This window comes from Scyliorhinus canicula, chromosome 3 (assembly GCF_902713615.1).
Source record: "Scyliorhinus canicula chromosome 3, sScyCan1.1, whole genome shotgun sequence".
Taxonomy (NCBI): Eukaryota; Metazoa; Chordata; class Chondrichthyes; order Carcharhiniformes; family Scyliorhinidae; genus Scyliorhinus; species Scyliorhinus canicula.
Genome location: NC_052148.1, coordinates 57,398,834 through 57,424,772, shown reverse-complemented (window position 1 = coordinate 57,424,772; position 25,939 = coordinate 57,398,834). Strand labels below are relative to the sequence as shown.

Below are 25,939 nucleotides of genomic sequence, written 5' to 3'. Positions count from 1 at the left end.
TTTGATTGACAAGGGATGCCAAGGTTAATGGAGGGGGCAGGCTGGAAAGTGAAGGTGAGGTCCCAAACAAATGACCCAGAACCTTATTGAATGGAAAAGCCTACTCCTTCTCCTATTTGTTGTGCTTCTGTCAACTCCATTCCTCCCCTTGACAACTGTTTGTGGCTCAACCAGTCCCCCTTGACATTGAACTTGGCCCCGACGTGAACTGATGATCATGTATCCTCTCCACACCAAGTCTACCATTGGCTGCCTCGTCTGTAGTATTGCCGCTCTCCGCCTTCAGTTCACCTGTTGCTGAAACCCTCATCCATGGCCGTTTTAAAATCTCTGTTTTAATGTTCTTCTAACTGGTCTCCCGTTGTTCATCCTCATGAACTTGAATTCATCCAAAAGCTCTGCTGCTGACATCCTAACTCACACCAAATCCTCGTCACTCATCACTCCCTTTGCCGCCAACACACAAGTTTTAAAATCCTCATCCTGGTTTTCAAATTTTTCCATAGCCTTACCCCCTCCCATCTCTTCCGTGATTTCTTCAGTTCTACAACTCTCAGAGATCCCGGTGTCCCTTCAGTTCTGGATTCTTGTGTACTCCTGATCTTGATCGTTGCCTCATTGGTGGCTTGCTAAGGCACTGAGCTCTGGATAAACCTCAAAGTCTTTTCCTTCTCCTTGAAACACACCTGACCTGATAAAGGATTGTGTGATTCACTGCCAAATTTTGTTGCATAATGCATGCTGTGAAACAACTTGGAGCATTTGATTATGTTAAAGGTGCTGCATTAACGTAGGCTGGTCTTGTTACAGGGCAATTTACAGAGATGAGTAACCCAAAACTCCCCCTCCCTAAAATCCACAATCCCTATATCAGACAAGGGTAATCATTAACATAGTGCCGTGCTTACTCATTAATTTGAATTTGGCAGAGGAATTTGCTGAACTGCAATAGGATCAGCTCGGCAGCTGAAGCATTTGTAGTGATCTCATCGTGACTTACTTGTTGATAACTTGAACTGAGAACATGCTGCAGCACATCGAATTGTAAAAACAAAAAACACTAAGTCAAATGAATTCCTCTTACGATCATTTTTATTTCATCTTGTAAGTTGGGAGGGTATTCCACTCTGTTACCAGCCTCCAATGTTCAATCGCAGAACATTCTGAAGTGGTGTGAACAGTTTGAATAATTTTGTTGGGCCATTTGCTGTCATGGATGTAGCTGTTATTGGAGACATAGGTGGGATGTGATCAAAATAGTTAAGATTACCGAAAAGGTCAACATGAAAATTAATAGTGTGGTTAAGGTAATGGGACTCGAACTTCTGGACGAAGGCCCGGGGAGGGGTTCACCCATAGAACACAAAATAAAATTCAACATCTGAAAGTTGTTCGTGATTCAACTCCTGTTCTGAGTGCAGGTTCAGGATTGTAACTGTCGAAGGATGTCATGGCTGAGACTCTGTTAGATCTCAGCATTACCTTTATGATACTTAACTTGCAGCCAGGACACTGCTGATGCGTGAACTACAGACAAGAAAAACATCAAGATTTTATTTGATGATTGCTGTTTAAAAACAGAATCTTCTCCGCTGTTACCAGACTCCTAAACGACCCTCCTGTGGACTGATGAACTTATGGACTGATCTGATCCCGTCACATATTTTCTCTACTGAGTAGTACTACATTCTCTATGCTTCACCCGATGCCTGTGTCTATGTATTTACATTGTGTATTTTATGTTTGCCCTATTATGTATTTTCTTTTCATGTAAGGAATGACTTGCTTGGGTTGCACGCAGAACAATACCTTTCAATCTACATCGGTACACGTGACAATAAACCAAACCAAACCAAAAGTTTTTTCAATCTGCCTAGGTTTTACACTCGGATAAAACCAGAACTCATAGCTCCACCAATGTCTCCAAATTGTCCAACATCCAGTACTGGAGGAGCTGGAATTCTCTCCATCTAAATACTGGGAAGACAAGAGCCATAGTTTTCAGTCCTCAAATTTCAGTTCCCTAGATATCCAACCATGCTCTCATTTCCAGACAACATCCTGAGACGGAACTTAGTTCACAATCTTGGTATCATATTTGACTCTTAGGTGAGCCTCCCATCAGATATCGCTCTCGGACCACCTACATCCATAACATCATCCAACACTGCCCCTGCCTCAGCTTATCTACTGTTTAGCTCACTGGGCTAAATCGCTGGCTTTTAAAGCAAACCAAGCAGGCCAGTAGCAAGGTTCGATTCCCATACCAGCCTCCCCGGACAGGCGCCGGAATGTGGCGACTAGGGGCTTTTCACAGTAACTTCATTGAAGCCTACTCGTGACAATAAGCAATTTTCATTTTTTCATTTCATTTCAAATCCTCATCCATGCTTCTGTTACCTCTGGACTTGACACTTTCAACCCATTCCTGGACTGTTTCCACAATCCACTCTTAGTAAACTTCAGTACATCCAAATCTCTCCCACCATGTCTTAACTTAACATCTTATTCAGTTGGCCATCAGCCCTGTGCTCACTGATCTATGTTAGCCCCAATATTGAACAAACCTTGGCTTTTAAAATTTTCACCATCTGTGCTTCTCTAATTACAGCCTCTTATGCATCCCTGATTTGAATCGCATCCCTGATTTGAATCGCTCCCCCAACGGTCTTTGGCCTTTCTGCTGCAAAAGCTCTGGGCAATGGAATTCACTTCATGAACCAGTCCGCTTCAGTGCCTCTTATTCCTCCTTTAAGACACTTAAAAAGAAGTTAAAAGGAGTGCTGAGGGTTTTGACAAAGGTTAGTATCGTGACCGGTACAGGCTTTGGAGGGCTGAAGGGCCTGTTCCTGTGCTGTACTGTTGTTTATTGTTTGAGATACTTCTTCCTTCTCTGTTGCTGGGTCAAATTCCTGGAATTCCCTCCTTAACAGCACTGGGTGTACCTACACCACTTGAATTGCAACAGTTCCAAGAAGATAGCTCACCATCACCTTCTCAAAGGCAATTAGGGATGGGCAATATATGCTAGCCAAGCCAGCAACATCCATATCCCACGAATGAATCAAATTCTTTTGAAACCTACATTTAATCAAGCTTTTGTCCCTCTGTCCTAATGTGGCCTGGTGTTAAATATTGTTTATAATGGATCCTTGAAACATTCCAAGAAGTATCACCATGTTAAAGTTGCTGTTGTCATGTATACCATTATTCAAATGGAAAATCATGGAACATTCTTCACCTTACATGAAAATCGAGATATATGCCAATACCCAAGTGTGGCACTTTTGAGCGGTGAATAGCAGCGATGAGCCACTTCCTTAATTAAAGGCAAGACGCATTTCAATTGGTGCTAATCTTAAAACACATTTGCGTAATTTTTTTTCAGTAGTAAGTCCTCTTCCACTATTTAATTCCTTCAATCCAACAGATATGCACAAGAAGTTTAAGGAAGTGGATCGTAATTCAACAAACGTGTTGCATTGGAAGCCGAGATGTCAATCTCCTAATCCCATCCATGCCACAGTCGGAATATGCAAGCATTCATCATGCTTCAGTGGTACTCATTTAGCCAGACTGTGTAATTTATCTCAGACCTCCACAGAAAGAAGGAAAACCAAACAAAGAAGAAAAGGGAAGGAAGCACATATTCAATATACCTGGTAGAAGGATTATCAAATCCTTGCTGCAGACATCCAGCAAATTGCTTTTGCTGCAGTTTTTACAGTTAGAAATATTATCATCCTTTCAGTGGTAAAATCAAAATTGAATGAGGGAAGAAATTCCTGTTTATCTTTGGACCAAATAACAAAGGAGTCTGCAAATCATTGCAAAGTGTCATTCTACCAGCAAATCCATTGAAATCAGAAACGAAGATTGAACATAAAAAAGCATGTAACCCCATTGATAAAGAGCTTTCCAAGATAGGGTTTGAAAACCTACCCTCCATGAGCCACAGTTGGAAATATGTGAGGAGATATCCAATAATGGTCCTATTTATGTAAAGTGGTTGCCTTGTGCCAACTGATATTGGTTCACTTGTCAACTGGTTTTTATACTTCAATATTCAAACACTATGGCACTAGAATAAAAGATTAACAAGCAATTTATTTGCTAAAATTCTAATTTTAGTTGGTGCAAATTGGCAAAACATAGATGGCAACACATCAAAATTAGTCAATAAAACAAAACATACTCTTACCTACAAGGCACATCAACCAATAGAAATTTATCTCAAATCTTAAATTGCAATAATATGTTTGATTTTAAGGAATATATCAGAATTAAAACTTTTGTCAGATTGCAAATGTTCAAAGGGTTTTCTCTACATCTTGAGCACATAACTCACCACTACTTCTCACCTTTGGTCACTCCACCCGTAACATTTTACTTACTACATTATTTGTTTGGATATCTTATCAAACCCTTCATTCAACTCGTTTATTGCTACTAAAGTGATGAATGGTCCTCTGAACTTTGGTCTCTAGTTTTCACAGGCCTTACAGTGCAGAATCATTCACACCTTTCCACTTCCTTGCATCCAACAATGAATCCAAGAATGATAACATCATCTGTGGTTTAGTTCCAGTGACGAAGGTCCGCCCTCCAAAACAGTTGGAAAAACTATTGCTTCACTTCCGTGGAGAAGACCCAATGTTTTTTCAGTGCATACAGGCACTTAGTTGGCCAGCAATCGACCTTGCATGCAAACAAGCCTGGAGTGGGGCAGAAATCCCACCTTTGTGATCAGAGGCCGGCAGCGTAACCGTGAATGTGGTTTCTACTGGTTACGTTCTGAGGCCCAACCCAGGGGATCGGCATTGGATCCATGTGTACAGGTGAGTGGGGTGGAATTGGGATTGTGGGAAGCAGGATGCTAAAGAAGGGGAAAACATGTGTGCCAGAAGAAAGGAGGGACCCCATCCATAAGGCTGCAGGCAAACCTGACAGGGGTCCCTCCCTTTCATTGCATGCACGCATACACACATACACTGCTTGCTCTGAAATTCTTCACATTGTATTCCACTCCAAGAAACTTAACGCCCTAATTGGCTCCATTTTGTTTGTCTTTTACGAACTGGAATTTTTAAAATTCTAGCTTCGTATCAATCAATTACTATTTGTCAACTTTTCTTTTCTTACCTTTTACTTATTTCAATTGTGGTCATTTTCTGTGCAATTGGTCTTGGTTTACATTTGGGCTTCTCAATAACTCGAACAATACCAAAAAGGGGTATGCATATCGGAATTTTATATGTGGGTGAATAGTGAAGCAATTATTCAGCAGATAAATGTTTCTTCATTTTTATTTCCTAATCAGCAACTCACCGGTAAATGATTAAGTGGTACATCAACTTGGCCCAGGAAGTCATCTCTAGTCTGTAAAAACAAAACCATAACATTGGTGTAAGTATTATTCTGGAACTCTGAAATGCTACCATAAATTATGAACTTAACAGAAGAGAATTATCATCAGAATTAGTTGCTTAATCGAAAACCCAAACAAATAAATAATTTAGGGAAGGGTAACAGAAGAATTGGAGGCAGCTGATATTTATATAACTGTGAATGTAGCCTCCACACTGTGGAATAATAAGCAATTAAGATGCACCGCACTGAATCCATCTCCAGATGGCCATCATTGTGCTGGGTAGAAGTTTGTTTTCCAGTTCAGCAGTTCAATCATGGTATCTACAAAGGTGCGATTTACTGTCAAATCAAAGAGTAATTATTCAGACAAAAGACTTAAATTTTTATTTCCAGTTTTGCTGGGTGAGGTATATGCCTTCAAAGGTTCTGCGATTCAAAACACCACATTTCCAAAGTCATATTAAACATTTGAGCTTGAGCAATGGCGATTTTCAACTGTTCTATCCTTATTGCTTTGCTGGCAATACAGTGAACTCTTTATTAAGTTTGGGCATCTAATTGATAATTAACAATGCTTCCAAAGTTCCAGGCGATGTCAAGATTAGATTACATTTCATCACTGTGGGTTCAGCCGATTGAGCTTCATTGTGCTGCTCTATGAAGAACTCCGTACACACTGTGAATAGCAGCTAAATCAGCAGCATCAAGACCCTACCCTAAAAGGGGGCAGTTACAAATCAAGACACTCCAGAACATGCACCATGATTTTTAAGAGAAAACTGAAGGAAACAGGAAATGAGTTCCTGAAGGTTGGGAATCATGTACTTATGGGGATGAAGGTAGGTTTGAATCCACAGCAACTAATGATATACAGCTTCTGGAAGAAGGAACCTTGCTCAGCTTTTCTTTCAGCTTTACTTTCTTCAGTCGGAAGAGAGTGCACATATTAGTGTATCAGCTTGCCGCCCCCCCCCCCCCCCTCCCCCAAACACAATATGGGAGGGTCCCCACCCCAAACACAGAGTCCGGGCAACCCCGGCCCAACTGGCAGTGCCACCTGAGCACCTTGGCAGTGCCAGGCATGCAGCTAGGGGGCCACTTCAGCACACCTCTTAAACCAGACTAAGAATAGCACTGTAAAAGTATCCAACAAACTGATTAACTGTAGCTTCTGACAACTAAATAGAGGCCAAAAGAAAAAGAGAAAAATAGCTGATGGAAGAGAGGATTAAAAATGGTAAGTGGAATTTCTCTTGAAGTGAACAGACCAGTTGGCAGTACTGCGCTGCTTAATTCCTTTCCATCAATTTAACAGAAACCTAATATGCTGTCAAATATAAATGGGCCATCAGTTACTATGAATCACTTTAATCTCTCATAGGTCTTCAAACTTCCCAAAACATTTCTGGACAATATTCATAAATATTTATACACAGCTAAATGAAGATGGATGCAAGTTATACAATACAGAGGTTATTTGTATTTGTATTAAAATACAATGTAACCAATTATCATTTGAATCAGCTATTAAATCAAACTTAACATCTTCTCGCATTCTAATACCTTCAGCTGTGAGATTTTCTAATAGAAGTTATTTTTGAATCCGAGAGAGAAAGTTACGATTGTCTTGAATTTTAGCCAGCATACACATTAACCAAATACAGTACGAACCATCTTATATTCAGAAATTTCAGTGCTGGAATTACTTTTAAAGTGGTTTATCTTTACTTTCAAGAGAGTTGTCCACCATATTAGCAAGGCATCACCATCAATAACTCAAGAGGTCCAGGATAATTCAAAAAAACTTGTGAAATTTATTGAACTGGTTAATGCAAATAATAATCATAACAATCTTTATTGTCACTAATAAGCTTACATTTACACTGCAATGAAATTACTGTGAAAAGCCCTTAGTCGCCACATTCCTACGCCTGTTCGGGTACACAGAGGGAGAATTTGGAACGTGAAATTCACTTAACAGCAGGTCTTTCAGGACTTGTGGGAGGAAACTGGAGCACCCGGAGGAAACCCATGCAGACACAGGGAGAACGTGTAGACTCCACACAGACAGTGACCCAATCCAGAAATCGAACCTGGGACACTGGCGCTGTGAAGCAACAGTGCTACCCACTGTGCTACTGTGTCGCCAATTTATAGAAGGTCAAAGTGCACACAACAGCATTTGCAGCACCACAATTGTTGTGACTGGATGAAAAGGGGTGAACTGGCTTCCCTCTATTCATGTCCCACAGCTGGTCACAACAAAGCTTTACATTTCTTTTTCAAAAGGAGGTGCCTTTTCTGAAACAAGATGTATTTAAATATTTAAGCTGTGAACATGAATCAAACAAGATTTTCTTGAGCCAAACAATAATTTTAAAAATATTTTTAAACATCATCCACACAGGTATCAGAAATAAGAGATGTCGAGCCCAGTTAAAAGAATATATGATTCCGTGTCCTTCGATTGCCCTTGAGGTGTAGATTTTTAAACATGGTAGTTGATATGGATTAGCTGGCTTTGTGGATGCGGTCAGATATAGAAGATGCTGCAATTGTTACAAGATCTCAGTTCACTGGTAGCTTTATAGTAAAGGTGGCTTATGAACCATGATTCTGAACCTTGTTCCAAAAGAAAGAGGGAGAGAGGTCAGCTTTCAGCCCGTTTCCTCTACGGAAAACTTTCTCGCAATCTCTCTGCTATGCAAGTAAGATACGGAAGAAATCCAAATTGCGCACATCAGACTTTATTCCTTTTGCTGAATGGACTTCCTGTTGCATCCAACAAAGATGCTGCTACGAGCCACACGGCCACATGATTGGCTCTTTGTTCTTGAAACGTCGAGCAGGAGTTAGAAGATCAAGATAATCCTTGTCTCATCTTTGTGGAATTTAACGTCCAATTGTAAGGACATTAAAATAACAAAACCAGGGTACTCGCAGATTAAAACGCGTTATTCCTACAGAATGGCTAACAGATTTATCTCACACCTGGGAGTGACCAAGTCGATTTCAGAATGGGACTATTGAGGGGACAATGGATGTCATTTGCATCTCGATATTCTTACCCTTGAGAAGCAGAGTTAGAGGGTCTGCCTAGACAATGGCTACTCGACACAAGGTTTTCAAAATGGATGGCAAATCATTCAAAAGCTAATGGCTGGGACGCTATCAGTCCCAAAACCTGGCCCAGAGACCAGATAAACATTCCTTTTGAAATCATTGTGGAGAAAGGAGTAGAGCGATGATTTTGAAATCTCTATTTTCCTTTGAAAACTGAGAAACCTTTAGTCTGCTGCATTACCAATTAATTGAACAGACCTACAGCAGGACTCCCAGCTGACGAAGCAGCTGGTCACCGTGCCTCAACTCCTCAAAGCGTGTTTGATTTTAAAAGTCTCTAATCATTGCCAGCCAAGCAGTGTAAGTATAGTAACCCCACAGTGCTGCATCGTCATTTGTTTCAAGCATTTTCATGTTGCTTTCTCCAAGCAGAAACTCATCTGACTAAATCCGCCACAAAGGAAACACGCTCTGAATTTGGAATTTCCAGACTCTGGAAATCACAAGATCCAATAGTCTTTTCTGTGGTTCTTTTACCAATGTAATCCGTAGTTGTAAATACTCCCTCTCTTCTAGACCACCCCTCCCCAAGTGTGGTGTGGTGTTGTGTAAGTGTGGTTGTGAACATTCCCCCGCCCCACTATTGCTTTGAATGCGAAATAAACTAACCTTCTGAGTTAGTCAGAAACAGAACTTCCTGTGTGTTACCTATAAAACTGGACTACATAAACTGAGGGTTTGGAGAAACATGCCTACTTCAAAAATATATTTTTATTAGCGAGTGGCAGCACGGTTTTGTGAAGAGGAGGTCGTGTCCCACTAACTTGATAAGAGTTATTCGAGGAGGTCGCAAAGATGATTGATGCAGGAAGGGCAGTGGATGTCATCTATATGGACTTCAGTAAGGCCTTTGACAAGGTCCCTCATGGCAGACTGGTACAAAAGGTGAAGTCACACGGGATCAGGGGTGAGCTGGCAAGATGGATACAGAACTGGCTAGGTCATAGAAGGCAGACAGTAGCAATGGAAGGGTGCTTTTCTAATCGGAGGGCTGTGATGAGTGGTGTTCCGCAGGGATCAGTGCTGGGACCTTTGCTGTTTGTAGTATATATAAATGATTTGGAGGAAAATGTAACTGGGCTGATTAGTGAGTTTGCAGATGACATGGGCGGAGAGATGGCAGGTGGAGTTTAATCCGGATAAATGTGAGGTAATGCATTTTGAAAGGTCTAATGCAGGTAGGGAATATACAGTGAATGGTAGAACCCTCAAGATTATTGACAGTCAGAGAGATCTAGGTGTACAGGTACACAGGTCACTGAAAGGGGCAACAGGTGGAGAAGGTAGTCAAGGAGGCATACGGCATGCTTGCCTTCATTGGCCGGGGCATTGAGTATAAAAATTGGCAAGTTATGTTGCAGCTGTATAGAACCTTAGTTAGGCCACAATTGGAGTACAGTGTTCAATTCTGGTTGCCACATTACCAGAAGGATGTGGAGGCTTTAGAGAGGATGCAGAAGAGATTTACCAGGATGTTGCCTGGTATGGAGGGCATTAGATATGAAGAGAGGTAGAATAAACCCGGTCTGTTCTCACTGGAACAACGGAGGTTGAGGGGCGACATGATAGAGGTCTACAAAATTATGAGAGGCATAGACAGAGTGGACAGTCAGAGGCTTTTTCCCAAGGTAGAGGAGTCAATTACTAGGTGGCATAGGTTTAAGGTGCGAGGCAAGTTAAAAAAAAAAATTTTCAGAGGGTAGTGGGTGCCTGGAACTCGCTGCCGGAGGAGGTGGTGGAAGCAGGGACGATAGTGGCGTTTAAGGGGCAAATTGAAAAATACATGAATAGGATGGAAATAGTGGGATACGGACCAAGGAAGTGCAGAAGATTTTAGTTTAGACGGGCATCATGGTCGACACAGGCTTGAAGGGCCAAAGGGCCTGTTCCTGTGCTGTAATTTTCTTTGTTGTTTGTTAACCTCTGCTTGTGCAGAGATGGGGGAAATAAAGGGGTACAGTTTGCTCTCTCCCGTCCCTAAAACTCTCGTGGCTAGCAATAATACCCTGAAATACATAACCCATTGTGAATTTCGGGTGCATCTTTCCGTGGCAGCCATTGTTTCAATATCCACCACTTTGCTTCTTAATGTCTCTCTAAAAGAGTACTGAATTTCAATGGCTCTCTGAATTATAAGAAATGTCTCTCTTCGCAACCGCTCGAGGGTCAATTATTTGCTTTTCCATCGTCAGCTTGGAAGTTGGCCTTGCATTTTTAAGTGGTTAGTTCTGTCTCACTTCAAAATTTCCAATCAGTGAAAGTTAAAAAACCATGGGCGGGATTCTCCCTTCTGGGGACTATATCCCCATGCTGGCGGGAAAACTGGTGCCAACCACTCCAGCATCAACAGCCCCCAAAAGTGCGGGGGCTAAGTGGGCAGCGGAGGGGTTGCTGCCGCTCCAGCCGGCGCCAAAGGGCCAGTCGCTTTGTCATGTGAAAGTACCTTTAAGAAATGGGTGTTTTTTTTTAATAGAACTGTAGTGGGTGTACCTTTAAGAAATGGGTGTTTATTACTGCAGTGATGTCAGTGTGGGTGGAGCGGAGTTGTCTGTCAGCTTTTAGTTTCACTTTGAGAAAAGCTTGGTGTGTCTGTATTTTGTTTGGTATCGTTTCAGTGTTGGAGCTGCAGTCAGCTACAGAAGGTGTAATGTTGGTCTCTCTGCCATGTAAAGACTATCTCTTGATCATTTGGTGAATTCAGAGTTATAACTGTTCTCAGTAGTGAATTTAAACCTGATGTGCTTCTATGAAAAGGTTTTTTAAGTCTTATGGATGTCAAAAGGAATGTAAGGATTGCTTAGTGTTGTATTCTTTGGGGGTTACATTTGAATTAATGGTTGCGAAGATGTTCACTGTATGTTTTAAAAAGGTTGACTTGAGTTTATAGAAGAAACATTGTTTTGCTTTAAAAAATATTTTTCCATTTCTGCTGTACCACACCTGTAGAGTGGGCCGTGTGCTCCCCATATCACAATCTATTAAAAGTTGTTGGTCAGGTGAACTCCACGATATACTTTGGGTTACTCTAAACCCTGGGCCATAACACCTTCAAGTTCGCGTCTTGAGAACGAGAACGGCTGGCGTGATCGCGCGCATGCGCAGAACAGCCAGCGTGATTCCGCTTAGGCGCAGACCGGCTGGCGTATTTTCGCGCATGCTTGGGGGATTCTCTTCTCCGCGCGGCCCTTGGGCAATATGGCGAAGCCCGACAGGGGCCCGGCATGGAGGAAAGAAGTCCCCCCACGGAACAAGTCCGCCCGCAGATCGGTAGGCCCCGAACGCGGGCCAGGCCACCGTGGGGGCCCCTCCCGGGGTCGGATCCCCCGCGTCCCCGAGGACCACACCCGCATACTCACCTGCCAGGTCTCGCCGTGCTGGCGGGACTGGCCAAAAATGGACGGCCGCTCGGCCTATCGGGGCCCAGAGGATCGTCGGGTGGGCCGCTAAAACTGGCCCCCACTGGCGTGGCAGGAATCCCGCCGCCGCCCAAAAACGGCGCCGGAGAATAGGGCAGCCGGCGTTGGGGCGACATTCGCGCCTCCCCCCGTGAATTGTCCAACCAGGCGGCGGGCGGTCGGAGAATCCCGGCCCACATTTCTAAAATAAAGGGGCATATTACCATGACACAATCTAATTCTCAAAAGCAGTTAATGGCAGCTTTGAAAGGCAAACGTTGTTCAACACATTTATTTCAACTTCAATTTTACAACAAAAAAAAAAAAATCTTTGAACCACCCTCTGCCAGTGCTCGCCACCTATATTTCCATTTGCTCTCATCTCCCAAATTTCTATCTCGGCTGAATAGACAAGGTTTCAGCCATATCTGCTCATACCTCTAGCGTGGAACAACTGAGTTAAGCTTTGTGGTTGTTCTCCACAATGCCTCCTTTGTTTCTCAGCAGCCAAAACCAGTACCACATTCAAGATTCAGTCAGACAGTGGTTTTTTATGACTTCTTCTAACTTGTATTCAACTGTTTTCATTCTGTAGTTCGACAGTTGATTGTGGTCTGTAGTGTCATGATGATGGAGAAAGAAAAAACATGGAATTAAAAATCTTTAAAACAGAATTTTTTTAAGAATGCACACAAACCCAAAAGGAGGCTGAGAAAGTCCAGTCAGCCAGTGACAGGGATGGCTGCAGGGTGATTCTCTAAGGGACAATGGAACCCCTCCCTTAGTCCAGATGAGGTATTTGTGAAAGCATCAAGAGACTGATTACCATCTCTGGTAAAGACAGAAGGACGTAATGGCCATCCCATTTCGAGCGATCCTGCGAGTGGATTCCATTTTCCACTTGGAATACACAAAGGAGGGGTTAAAAACTATCTGAGAGAGCAACCTCAGTGTGTCTGAGTGAGTGAGTGTGTCCTCTGTGAAGATAAGCAGCTGTGGGTTTCGCCACACCAAAGGTGAGTGGTACAGTAACAGCAGCCATCCCTGTCAGTAACAGCAGCAGCCTGCAGTGCTCCTGCAAAAGTAGCCACTTGTTTTGCAGGTATCTCTCTCTCTCTCTGAGGAAGTCAGCCTGGCCAGCAAAAGAATTGCAGCTGGAAAAAAGAACTGGGGCATTTCTCTGCCAAATCGCAGAATCTACACAGAACTTATGATTCAACATGATTTATTAACTAAACCTGCATCAAATACACCATGTATTCAACTGATTACAATTTGTCTCAAGACTCACAGCTTCAGGCATAAGTAGATATTGACCCTTTGAACTGAATTGGCCAAATTCTTCTGTTCAATTCTGTTCAATTCTCTGAGCCTTCACTCAGGGTACTGCATTCGCTGTCCCTAGGTCGCCGTTGAAGCAAAATCTTCAAAATTGATTCTTTATACTCTTCTGACCTGTGTCAAAGACAGGCAAAATTTGTGTCCTATTTTGAACTGTTGAATGAGGTCTTTCTTCTCACCACAAATCCCATCTTCAGACATCGGTCAGACATAAGCTGCCAACTCAAGTTCTGCTTGGCATTTCGCAAACTTTCATCAAACTTTCACCGAATGAAGGAGCTATGCTCCAAAACTCGTGATTCCAAATAAACCTATTAGACTTTAACCTGGTGCTGTAAGACTTCTTACTGTGCCCATCCCAGTCCAACACCAATATCTCCACATCAGGTCTCATTTCAAGTTGACTAGAACCTTCCCATCATGCCTGCATTGGTCATTTAGCCAAACAGGGCCTTATCGTTGCATGGCGATGACTGGATTCAGTTTGGTGAACGGACATTAGTTTTGTCCAAGGTACTGACTCATTTGATGTGTGGCGCATCGCCAAACGGCATTGGCACTGTTCTTTCCCATCACATGGGTGATGGCCAGGATCGTCTAATAAGCCTTTGCCTCCAGGACGTTGACAGCTGCATAGCGCAATTATGCCCTAGAGAAGGCAGCCTGGTGGTTGCCTTCGGAGTTAAACGCTTCTACCAATAGGTTTATGGGCGCCATCTTTTCATAATATCGGATCATAAGCCACTGCTTGGCCTCTTTCGTGAGGATAAAGTGGTGCCACCAATTGAGTGAGCCCAGGTCCAGAGGTGGGCTCTATTATTCGAACATCATTCGAACATCATCTGGGCAAGTCGACGCGTTAAGCTGGTTTCCATTACCTGTAATCTCGGTGTAATCTCGGTGGATTCACCCACTGCCGACAAAATCATGGCAGTTCTCAATTTCATGGACAGCTTGCCCATAACTACTTGCATCCGCGATTGGACACCAGTATGATCCGGTGTTAGCGACACTTGGATTTATCCGGTGGACCATGGCAAAAGCTTCCAGAGACTTAAAGGCTTTTTTGACCAAGATGTCGGAACTGACCATTGAAGATAATGTCCTCAGTGGGGCACAAGAGTCATCCTGCCTGCGAAAGGCTAACTTACGTTTGAAAGACCTGCATGCTGCTCATCCAGGCATTTTCAAAATGAAAACATTGGCCAACATCGATGCGGACATTGATCTGGTGGCTCAGCGCTGCCCTGTGTGTCAGCGCATCAGAAGTTTCTGGCAGTGTCACATTTGCACCCATCTGGACGTCCTTGGGCCAATGTTCATGCGGATTTCACTGGTCCAATTTTGGGCTCCATGTTTCGCATTATAGTGGATGCGCACTCGAAGTAGCTGGAAGTCCACAAGATGACGTTCAGCATGTCCCACGCAACGTTTGAGCGGCTGGGCACATTGTGTTCCGCCCACGAATTACCGGAGAATATTGTTGCGGACAACATGGCCTCATTTACTAGTGAAGAGTTTGCTGCCTTCACGAAGGCGAATGGAATCAGTCATGTTCGCAATGTGCCCCATTGTCCGGCATCATGGATTGGCAAAACGTGCCGTGCAAACCTCGAAGCGGGGCCTGAAGAAACAAACCACTGGTTTGATGGATACCAGGCTTGCAGGTTGCCTCTTTCCTTATAGGACAATCCCTCATGCTGTTACAGGGGTGGCCCCACCAAAATGTTGATAGGTCGCCGACTCCGGACTTGGGTTTGGTTTGGTGGTACCCAACATCAGCGCGAGCGTGCACTGCACACACGATTTCCAAGGGTGTTGCCCGACGCGTCTTCGACACCGTTTTGAAACTGATGAGGTGGTCAACATCCATAACTGTGGTGTTCGCCAAACCGGTCCTGTTTCATATCAGATCCGTGTTAGAGGTCAGCTCGTGAAGCGTCACCTTGACCATCTTTGTGCTTGGCAGTCTTCCACTCCAGAGAATCCTTGGGGGAACTATGGCCTTCTCCAGCCCGCCGCTCGGACGGTTCCTCAGGGGAACTCCACCCAGGTCCTTCATACACTGCTAAATATCAATTTTTTTAAAATTTAGGTTACCCCAATATTTTTTTCCTATTAAGGGGCAATTTAGCGTGGCCAATCCACCTACCCTGCACAACTTTGGGTTGTAGGGGCAAGACCCACGCAGACAAGGGGAGAATGTGCAAACTCCACACGGAGGGGGCCGGGATCGATCCTGGTACCTCAGTGCCGTAGGCAGCGGTGCTAACCACTGCGCCACTGGCACATGCCGCCCACCACTGCTAAATATCATTCAATGATACAATCACTACTCTAATATTAACAAGATAGTTTCGGTCTGAAACGAATGGCGAGAACAGATTTTCTTTAGGGGAACATTTTTGGCCAGTCATGTCGCATGTGAAACAAGCGAGGGTGCGATTCTGGGCTTGGCTTTAGGAAAGGAAGCTGGGTAGGTGGAAGGAGTGGCAATGGGGAACATTTTGCTAGTTGCCATAATTCAGTCAGTTTTAACATAATTACGGAAAAGGACAAAGACAGAACAGCAGTTGAAGTTCTAAACTGTAAAGTGATTTAGCAAATGTGGACAGGAAACAGCCACTTGAAGGTGAATCAGTATCAGAGCAATGAGAGGCATTAAAATGGAGATTCAAGAAGTTCCAAGTAAACATCTTCCCACAAAAGGGAAAGGGTGGGACGATCAGATATAGGGCCCCCTGGGTGCCAAGATAGCCCAAGTCAAAGACTGGGAACTCAATACTGCAAGAATAATGGCAAGAAGAGTATAGAAAGCGGAGGGTGAAATCAAAAAGGAAATTAGGAAAGCAAAGAGAGGGCATGAAAGAATACTGACAAATCAATCAAGGAGAAGCAAAAGATGTTTTGTCAATACATTAAGAGTAAGATGATAACCAAGTAAAGAGTTGGGCCCATATAAGACCAAAGAGTTAACTTATGTGTCGAGGCAGAAGATGTGGGTATTGGTCTTCAGGAATATTTTGCGTCTGACTTCACAAAAGCTAGTGGACCAAATAATTACAGGCCAGTCAGTCCAACCAGTAGTGGGAAAATTATTGGCATCAATTCTGACAGAATAAATTTTAATTTAGAAAGGCATGGAGTAATCAAAGACAGGTAGCATGGGTTTGTTAAAGGGAGATCATATGTAACTAACTTGATTGAATTTTTTTTAGGTGGTAACAAGGAGGATTGATAAGGATAGTGCAGATGATAAGGTCTACATGGATTTTCTCAAGGTCGTAATTTAATGTTGGAGTGACCAAACTTTCTGAACCTAGGTACTGCATAGGAAAATCCTCAGACATTTGAGAGCTTCAGGATATGGATAACCTTTACACACACATTTCTAATGCTCTTACACACACTTCTGTGTTCTCTCCCGGCTCAATTGCAATAATTCACTCATGCCCTTCCCTCCCCGTTCAGCCACACTCACTCACCCCATCCTCTGACACCACCCTCCCTTCTGCCTGAATTGCCCAGGCGTGGAAGAACTAGATGAAGAGGGATAAGCCAGAAAACAATAAACTGACTTCGGTGGTGGGAAAATTATTGGAATCAATTCTGAGAGATGGGTTAAACTGTCACTTAGAAAGGCACAGATCAATCTGGGATAGTCAGCATGGCTTTGTTTGGGAAGATTTTTTCTGACTAACTTAAATCAGATATATTGAGGATGTAACAGGGGGGCATTGATGAGGGCAGTGCAGTGAAGACAGCCTACGTGGATTTTAGTAAGACATTTTAGAAAGACTCACATGACACACCGGTCAGGAAAGCGGGATCCCAAGGGATACAGGCAAAGCTGGAAACCTGGATCCAAAATTGGCTCAGCGACAGCGAACAATTATTTTAACTGTATCAAACTCTCTTTCTAGCTTTGACAAATCATCATCTGGACTCAAAACGTTAGCTCTTTTCTCTCCCTACAGATGCTGTCAGACCTGCTGAGATTTTCTAGCATTTTTGACCACAATTCGGTGACCTTTACATTAGTGATGGAAAGGGATAAGTATACCCTGCAGGGCAAGAGTTATAGCTGGGGGAAGGGCAATTATGATGCCATTAGACATGACTTAGGATGTGTAGGTTGGAGAAGTAGGCTGCAAGGGTTGGGCACACTGGATATGTGGAGCTTGTTCAAGGAACAGCTATTGCGTGTTCTTGATCAGTACGTACCAGTCAGGCAGGGAGGAAGGGGTCGAGCGAGGGAACCGTGGTTTACCAAAGAAGTGGAATCTCTTGTTAAGAGATCTGGGGTAGGTGGGACCTCTACAAACAGGATGGTCTTCACCTGAACCAGAGGGGTACCAATATCCTGGGGGGGAGATTTGCTAGTGCTCTTCGGGGGGGTTTAAACTAATTCAGCAGGGGGATGGGAACCTAAATTGTAGTCCCAGTGTACAGGATGTTGAGAGTAGTGAGGTCAGGGATAGGGTTAAAAGTTCGAAAGAGGGCACCGGCAAGCAGGACGCTGGTTTGAAGTGTGTCTACTTCAACGCCAGGAGCATCCGGAATAAGGTGGGTGAGCTTGCAGCATGGGTTGGTACCTGGGATCTCGATGTTGTGGCGATTTCGGAGACATGGGTAGAGCAGGGACAGGAATGGTTGTTGCAGGTTCCAGGATTTAGATGTTTCTGTAAGAACAGAGAAGATGGTAAAAGAGGGGGGGGTGTGGCATTGTTAATCAAGGAAAGTATTACGGCGGTAGAAAGGACGCTTGAGGACTCGTCTACTGAGGCAGTATGGACCGAGGTTAGGAACAGTAGAGGAGAGGTCACCCTGTTGGGAGTTGTCTATAGACCTCCGAATAGTCCCAGAGATGTCGAGGAAAGGATTGCAAAGATGATTCTTGACAGGAGCGAGAGTAACAGGGTAGTTGTTATGGGGGACTTTAACTTTCCAAATATTGACTGGAAATACTATAGTTCGAGTACTATAGATGGGTCAGTTTTTGTGCAGTGTGTGCAGGAGGGTTTTCTGACACAGTATGTAGACAGACCAACAAGGGGCGAGGCCACATTGGATTTGGTACTGGGTAATGAACCCGGCCAGGTGTTAGATTTAGATGTAGGTGAGCACTTTGGTGATAGTGATCACAACTCGGTTATGTTTACTTTAGCAATGGGCAGGGATAGGTATATACCGCAAGGCAAGAATTATAGCTGGGGGAAAGGCAATTATGATGCTATTCGGCAAGATTTAGGAGGTATAGGATGGGGAAGGAAACTGCAGGGGATGGGTACAATCGAAATGTGGAGCTTTTTCAAGGAACAGCTACTGCGTGTCCTTGATAAGTATGTACCTGTCAGGCAGGGAGGAAGTTGTCGAGCAAGGGAGCCGTGGTTTACTAAGGAAGTTGAAGCACTTGTCAAGAGGAAGAAGAAGGCTTATGTTAGGATGAGACATGAAGGCTCAGTTAGGGCACTTGAGAGTTACAAGTTAGCCAGGAAGGACCTAAAGGGAGAGTTAAGAAGAGCGAGGAGAGGACACGAAAAGTCGTTGGCGGATAGGATCAAGGAAAACCCTAAGGCTTTCTATAGGTATATCAGGAACAAAAGAATGACTAGAGTAAGATTAGGGCCAATCAAGGATAGTAGTGGAAAGTTGTGTGTGGAATCAGAGGAGATAGGGGAAGCATTAAATGGATATTTTTCGTCAGTGTTTACACTGGAGAAAGACAATGTTGTCGAGGAGAACACTCAGGTTCAGTCGACCAGGCTAGATGGAATTGAGGTTCAAAAGGAGGAGGTGTTAGCAATTTTAGAAAATGTCAAAATAGGTAAGTCCCCTGGGCCAGATGGGATTTATCCTAGGATTCTCTGGAAAGCGAGGGAGGAGATTGCAGAGCCTTTGTCCTTGATATTTATGTCGTCTTTGTCGACAGGAATAGTGCCGGAAGACTGGAGGATAGCAAATGTTGTCCCCTTGTTCAAGAAGGGGAGTAGAGACAACCCTGGTAATTATAGACCTGTGAGCCTTACTTCGGTTGTGGGTAAAATGTTGGAAAAGGTTATAAGAGATAGGGTTTATAATCATCTTGAAAAGAACAAGTTGATTAGCGATACTCAACACGGTTTTGTGAAGGGTAGGTCATGTCTCACAAACCTTATTGAGTTTTTTGAGAAGGTGACCAAACAGGTGGATCAGGGTAAAGCTGTTGATGTGGTGTATATGGATTTCAGTAAGGCGTTTGATAAGGTTCCCCACGGTAGGCTATTGCAGAAAATAAGGAAGTATGGAATTGAAGGTGATTTAGCGGTTTGGATCAGTAATTGGCTAGCTGAAAGAAGACAGAGGGTGGTGGTTGATGGCAAATGTTCATCCTGGAGTTCAGTTACTAGTGGTGTACCGCAAGGATCTGTTTTGGGGCCACTGCTGTTTGTCATTTTTATAAATGACCTGGAAGAGGGTGTAGAAGGATGGGTTAGTAAATTTGCAGATGACACGAAGGTCGGTGGAGTTGTGGATAGTGCTGAAGGATGTTATAGGATACAGAGGGACATAGATAAGCTGCAGAGCTGGGCTGAGAGGTGGCAGATGGAGTTTAATGCGGAAAAGTGTGAGGTGGTTCACTTTGGAAGGAGTAACAGGAATGCAGAGTACTGGGCTAATGGCAAGATTCTTGGTAGTGTAGATGAACAAAGAGATCTCGGCATCCAGGTACATAAATCCTTGAAAGTTGCCACCCAGGTTAATAGGGCTGTTAAGAAGGCATATGGTGTGCTAGCCATTATAAGCAGGGGGATTGAGTTTCGGAACCACAGGGTCATGCTGCAGCTGTACATAACTCTGGTGCGGCCACACCTGGAGTACTGCGTGCAGTTCTGGTCACCACATTATAGGAAGGATGTGGAAGCTTTGGAAAGGGTTCAGAGGAGATTTACTAGGATGTTGCCTGGTATGGAGGGAAGGTCTTACGAGGAAAGGCTCAGGGAATTGAGGTTGTTTTCGTTAGAGAGGAGAAGGCTGAGAGGTGACTTAATAGAGACATATAAGATAGTCAGAGGGTTAGATAGGGTGGACAGTGAGAGTCTTTTTCCTCGGATGGTGATGACCAACACGAGGGGACATAGCTTTAAATTGAGGGGTGAGAGATATAGGACAGATGTCAGAGGCAGTTTCTTTACTCAGAGAGTAGTAGGGGTGTGGAACGCCCTGCCTGCAACAGTAGTAGACTCGCCAACTTTAAGGGCATTTAAGTGGTCACTGGATAGACATATGGATGAAAATGGAATAGTGTAGGTCAGATAGGCTTCAGATGGTTTCACAGGTCGGCGCAACATCGAGGGCCGAAGGGCCCGTACTGCGCTGTAGTGTTCTATGTTCTATGTTCTAAGAGGAAGAAGGAGGCCTATGTGAAGATGAGGCGTGAAGTTTCAGTTAGGGCGCTTGATAGTTACAGGGAAGCGAGGAAGGATCTAAAGAGAGAGCTAAGATGGGCAAGGAGGGGACATGAGAAATCTTTGGCAGGTAGGATCAAGGAATGGTGGTTAGCATAAATGCTTCACAGCGCCAGGGTCCCAGGTTCAGTTCCCGGCTGGGTCACTGTCTGTGCGGAGTCTGCACGTCCTCCCCGTGTGTGCGTGGGTTTCCTCCGGGTGCTCCGGTTTCCTCCCACAGTCCAAAGATGTGCAGGTTAGGTGGATTGGCCATGCTAAATTGCCCGGTGTCCTAAAAAGTAAGGTTGGGGGGGGGGGGGGGGGGGGGGGGTTGTTGGGTCACGGGTATAGGGTGGATACGTGGGTTTGAGTAGGGTGATCATTGCTCGGCACAACATCGAGGGCCGAAGGGCCTGTTCTGTGCTGTACTGTTCTATCTATCTATCTAAAACCCAAAAGCTTTCTATAGATATGTCAGGAATAAAAGAATGACTAGGGTAAGAGTAGGGCCAGTCAAAGACAGTGGTGGGAAGTTGTGTGTGGAGGCTGAGGAGATAAGCGAGATACTAAATGAATACTTTTCGTCAGTATTCACTCAGGAAAAAGATAATGTTGTGGAGGAGAATGCTGAGACCCAGGCTATTAGAATAGATGGCATTGAGGTGCGTAGGGAAGAAGTGTTGGCTATTCTGGACAAGGTGAAAATAGATAAGTCCCCGGGGCCGGATGGGATTTATCCTAGGATTCTCTGGGAAGCCAGGGAAGAGATTGCTGAGCCTTTGGCTTTGATTTTTATGTCATCATTGGCTACAGGAATAGTGCCAGAGGACTGGAGGATAGCAAATGTGGTCCCTTTGTTCAAGAAGGGGAGTAGAGATAACCTCGGTAACTATAGGCCGGTGCGCCTCACGTCTGTTGTGGGTAAAGTCTTGGAGAGGATTATAAAAGATACGATTTATAATCATCTAGATAGGAATAATATGATTAGGGATAGTCAGCATGGTTTTGTGAAGGGTAGGTCATGCCTCACAAACCTTATCGAGTTCTTTGAGAAGGTGACTGAACAGGTAGACGAGGGTAGAGCAGTTGACGTGGTGTATATGGATTTCAGTAAAGCGTTTGATAAGGTTTCCCACGGTCGGCTATTGCAGAAAATACGGAGGCTGGGGATTGAGGGTGATTTAGAGATGTGGATCAGAAATTGGCTAGTTGAAAGAAGACAGAGAGTGGTGGTTGATGGGAAATGCTCAGAATGGAGTTCAGTTACGAGTGGCGTACCACAAGGATCTGTTCTGGGACCGTTGCTGTTTGTCATTTTTATAAATGACCTAGAGGAGGGCGCAGAAGGATGGGTGAGTAAATTTGCAGACGACACTAAAGTCGGTGGAGTTGTAGACAGTGCGGAAGGATGTTGCAGGTTACAGAGGGACATGGATAAGCTGCAGAGCTCGGCTGAGAGGTGGCAAATGGAGTTTAATGTGGAGAAGTGTGAGGTGATTCACTTTGGAAAGAATAACAGGAATGCGGAATATTTGGCTAATGGTAAAATTCTTGGTAGTGTGGATGAGCAGAGGGATCTCGGTGTCCATGTACATAGATCCCTGAAAGTTGTCACCCAGGTTGATAGGGTTGTGAAGAAGGCCTATGGTGTGTTGGCCTTTATTGGTAGAGGGATTGAGTTCCGGAGCCATGAGGTCATGTTGCAGTTGTACAAAACTCTAGTACGGCCGCATTTGGAGTATTGCGTACAGTTCTGGTCGCCTCATTATAGGAAGGACGTGGAAGCTTTGGAACGGGTGCAGAGGAGATTTACCAGGATGTTGCCTGGTATGGAGGGAAAATCTTATGAGGAAAGGCTGATGGACTCGAGGTTGTTTTCGTTAGAGAGAAGAAGGTTAAGAGGTGACTTAATAGAGGCATACAAAATGATCAGAGGGTTAGATAGGGTGGACAGTGAGAGCACGAGGGGACATAGTCTTAAATTGAGGGGTAATAGATATAGGACAGAGGTCAGAGGTAGGTTTTTTTACGCAAAGAGTGGTGAGGCCGTGGAATGCCCTACCTGCAACAGTAGTGCACTCGCCAACATTGAGGGCATTTAAAAGTTTATTGGATAAGCATATGGATGATAATGGCATTGTGTAGGTTAGATGGCCTTTAGTTTTTGACTTACCATGTCGGTGCAACATCGAGGGCCGAAGGGCCTGTACTGCGCTGTATCGTTCTATGTTCTATGTTCTCTTTGGTTTCAGATTCCAGCAACTGCAGTAATTTGGATTTATCTCTTTCTATCCTGCATGTCTTAAAACTTCCCATTGATTTTTAACATTTCCAAAATCTGCAGCTTTTTCCTATTTATTTGCTGGTGTAGGATCTGAATCTGCACTGAAAAACACAACAATACTTTAATACTTCAGTCATTATTTGAACCCCAGTTTCAAGTTCACCTCGATAGAAGCTTAAGGTTCCTTGATCTTAACTAAGGTGTTGGTAAAGCCAGTATCATTTGTTTCAAAGTTCCAAATTTGGAAATAAAACATCTTACTTGGCATGTGCCAGCAACACTTGCTGGAAAGCAAGGACAGCAATGAAATTTCTTCTCACCATTTTCACTGAACATCTTTTCAATCACTTTGAATTCAATTGAACGATATGATTTGCTATTGTATCAGACAGAAGCTGGTAATGATTGAATCATAATACCCAAAAGCACATCTATTCAGCAGGAGAGGAAACAGACATTTCCCCATGGAAATAACCAGCAGTGTCCTGGTCACGGTTCAATCAGACTTGAAACATTAGCTCCCTTCACTCTTCACAAATGCTGTCAGACCTGCTGAGATTGCCCAGCATTTTCTGTTTTTGTTTCAATCAAATTGGTTTGCTTCCAAACTGCACATGCCCTATGTTAAACTCAAACTTCAATTGCCACACTCGAACATTTCATCGCCAATCGTCGTTCTCCAAGCAGGAATTATTTGGGGAAAAAAGGGACACTGCTGGAGGGAACCAACAACTAGACTACAGAAGCCTTCATCCTCAGCATCAGCTGATCCCAGGGGTTTATTCCAACTCTGTGTTTGAACTTGACAATCGCAACCTCAGAGATATTCAGGCTAAACAGTCTGGGCTGACTAGACATTTTTGTTGGCACCGAGTTGGCCTGTTGATACAGAGGAGCTATTCTACAGCTCCAATTAGTTCAATTTAGTTTATCAATAAAGCAGTTATATCAGTCACACCAACATCAATAAATTACTCAGTTAGCCATAAGACATAGGAGCAGAATCAGGCCATTCGGCTCATCGAGTCTGCTCCACCAGTCAATCTTGGCAGATACATTTCTCATCCCCATAACCTCTGATCCCCTTATTAATCAAAAACTTATCTATCTCGGTCTTAAAGACACTCAGTGATTTGGCCTCCACAGCCTTCTGCAGCAAAGAGTTCCACAGATTCATTACCTTTGGCTGAAGAAATTCCTCATGTGTGTTTTAAAGGGCCGTCCCTTCGGTATGAAGTGTGGCCTCGGGTTCTAGTTTTTCCTACTCATGGAAACATCCTCTCCACATACACTCTATCAAGACCTCTCAGTATCCTGTAACATTCAATAAGATCCCCACCTCATCCTTCTAAACTCCAATAAGTTCTTAACCGCTCCTGACATGACAACCGAATAAAAACTACTTCCAAAGGTTTGTTGACAAAACAAAAGCTGCTTGCTTATGCTAAATGTCAAACCTCAAGTCATCACTAAGCAAATTAATACATTTTGTTTGGGATCACATTGGTCAATATAATTCTAAGAAGTAGACTTTAAAAATTCTGATTTGAAAATTGCCAACCTCTTCTGGATTTCTGCCAACAAGAGTTTGTTGATAGAAGTTAAAACTATTTGTAATTATAATTTTATATAGATGACTCAAATGGAACTTAATATTCCACGCCAAGCATGTCACAATAAACAGCAAAAGTACACAAAGTTAAAAAGGTTGGAACCAATATGGCAGTGTAAGGCCCAAGTCTGTACTGGACAAGTTTCTGATACAAACTTCAGACTGTTTCTGGCTTGAGGGGAGGAGAAGATATATAGGAATTTGTGATCCAAAGCTACTAAATAACTAGCTAAAGTGAAATGGCAGGTGCCTTCAGCTAATAATCGTCACTGCAGTCCAATGGACAGCATGCTAATAGAAGGAAAACACAATTAAATTGGGGGAATTTTACCTTTTCCCCACTGGCTGGTTTGCAGTCCTCAGGGTGGGTCAATGGTGGGGGCCAAATTTCCGGGCTGGCCTTTCCGCTGTCCTCCCGGCCGGATCCCTAATTAGACATGGGAATGGAGAGGTTTATGGCGCCCGCCCACCTAAGCCCCAGTTGAAAGCCTGAAGTGTCTTTTAGCAGCCAGTCCAGGTCACTGCTGCCACTGGCACTGCTGGGGCCACAGAGCTGCCAGACAATCTGAGAGACAGGACTTCCACCAAGTGAGGAGCAGGAATTCCATCTCGGCGTTCCCTGCCAAGTCTTCAGGTGCCGGGGTAGGAAACCTCATCAATTATAAAAGCCTGCCCATTGTTTTAATTAAGAAGTCTGGCTGGATCCCAGAGTTCCAAGCACATTCAAATGTGCAAACCTTACTCTTTCACAGTTGCTCGCCTAAAGCCCGTGATTATATTACAGTACATGATAATGAATATCTGGGAGTAAATTCCAATTTAAGACTGTTATTTAGCTTAAGTTTAATAATGATGTGCAATCTACATGTCTGAGATCATCAAAATCCCACCATTACTTAAATTCGTTGTCTATGAAACACACCCAAAATCTATTCTTGAATATTCGGGTGAATTAGTCATTGTCTAGTCCAAAGTTTCTGTCAGCATTTAGAGTCGTGCGCTTAAAGATTTATCAAACTGTATTATGTTTATGGCCAGAGGTTCCTTGAATTGCTCCAGCTCTGTTGTAATGAGGCCATTTTCTAGCTTCCCACTTCCTTCACTAACTTCCCACAGTGCAATGCTTTCTATTTCTCACAAATTACCACTCCACTCCCCATCTAAGCTTTTGTTCATGACTGCACGCAAAAAGGTTCTCGGGATTCCATAAACTTGATATTCCAATCATCTTGCAGTGTTAACAGGTTTGGACAAAGTCTTCCGAAGTGTAGGGTAAGGGGTGGGTCACTGGAAAGGCACAATGGCTAGCATTGCTGCCTCACAGCTTCAGGGACACGAGTTCAATTCCGGCCTCGGGTGACTGCCTGTGTGGAGTTTGCACGTTCTC

General features: G+C 43.8%; 1 protein-coding gene across 12 annotated transcripts in view; it reads right to left on the bottom strand.

The window, feature by feature from the left end:
- nedd4l (NEDD4 like E3 ubiquitin protein ligase) overlaps positions 1-25,939 on the bottom strand; it is a 542,434-nt gene that overhangs the window by 180,606 nt on the left and 335,889 nt on the right. For 11 of the 12 annotated variants that reach the window (XM_038790578.1, XM_038790580.1, XM_038790576.1 and 8 more), the window contains one exon: positions 5,329-5,379. In XM_038790578.1, the coding sequence (XP_038646506.1) occupies positions 5,329-5,379 (51 nt within the window). Of the gene's footprint in view, positions 1-5,328; positions 5,380-12,326; positions 12,349-25,939 lie in introns of those variants that run through there. The other variant, XM_038790588.1, reaches the window with a different exon arrangement.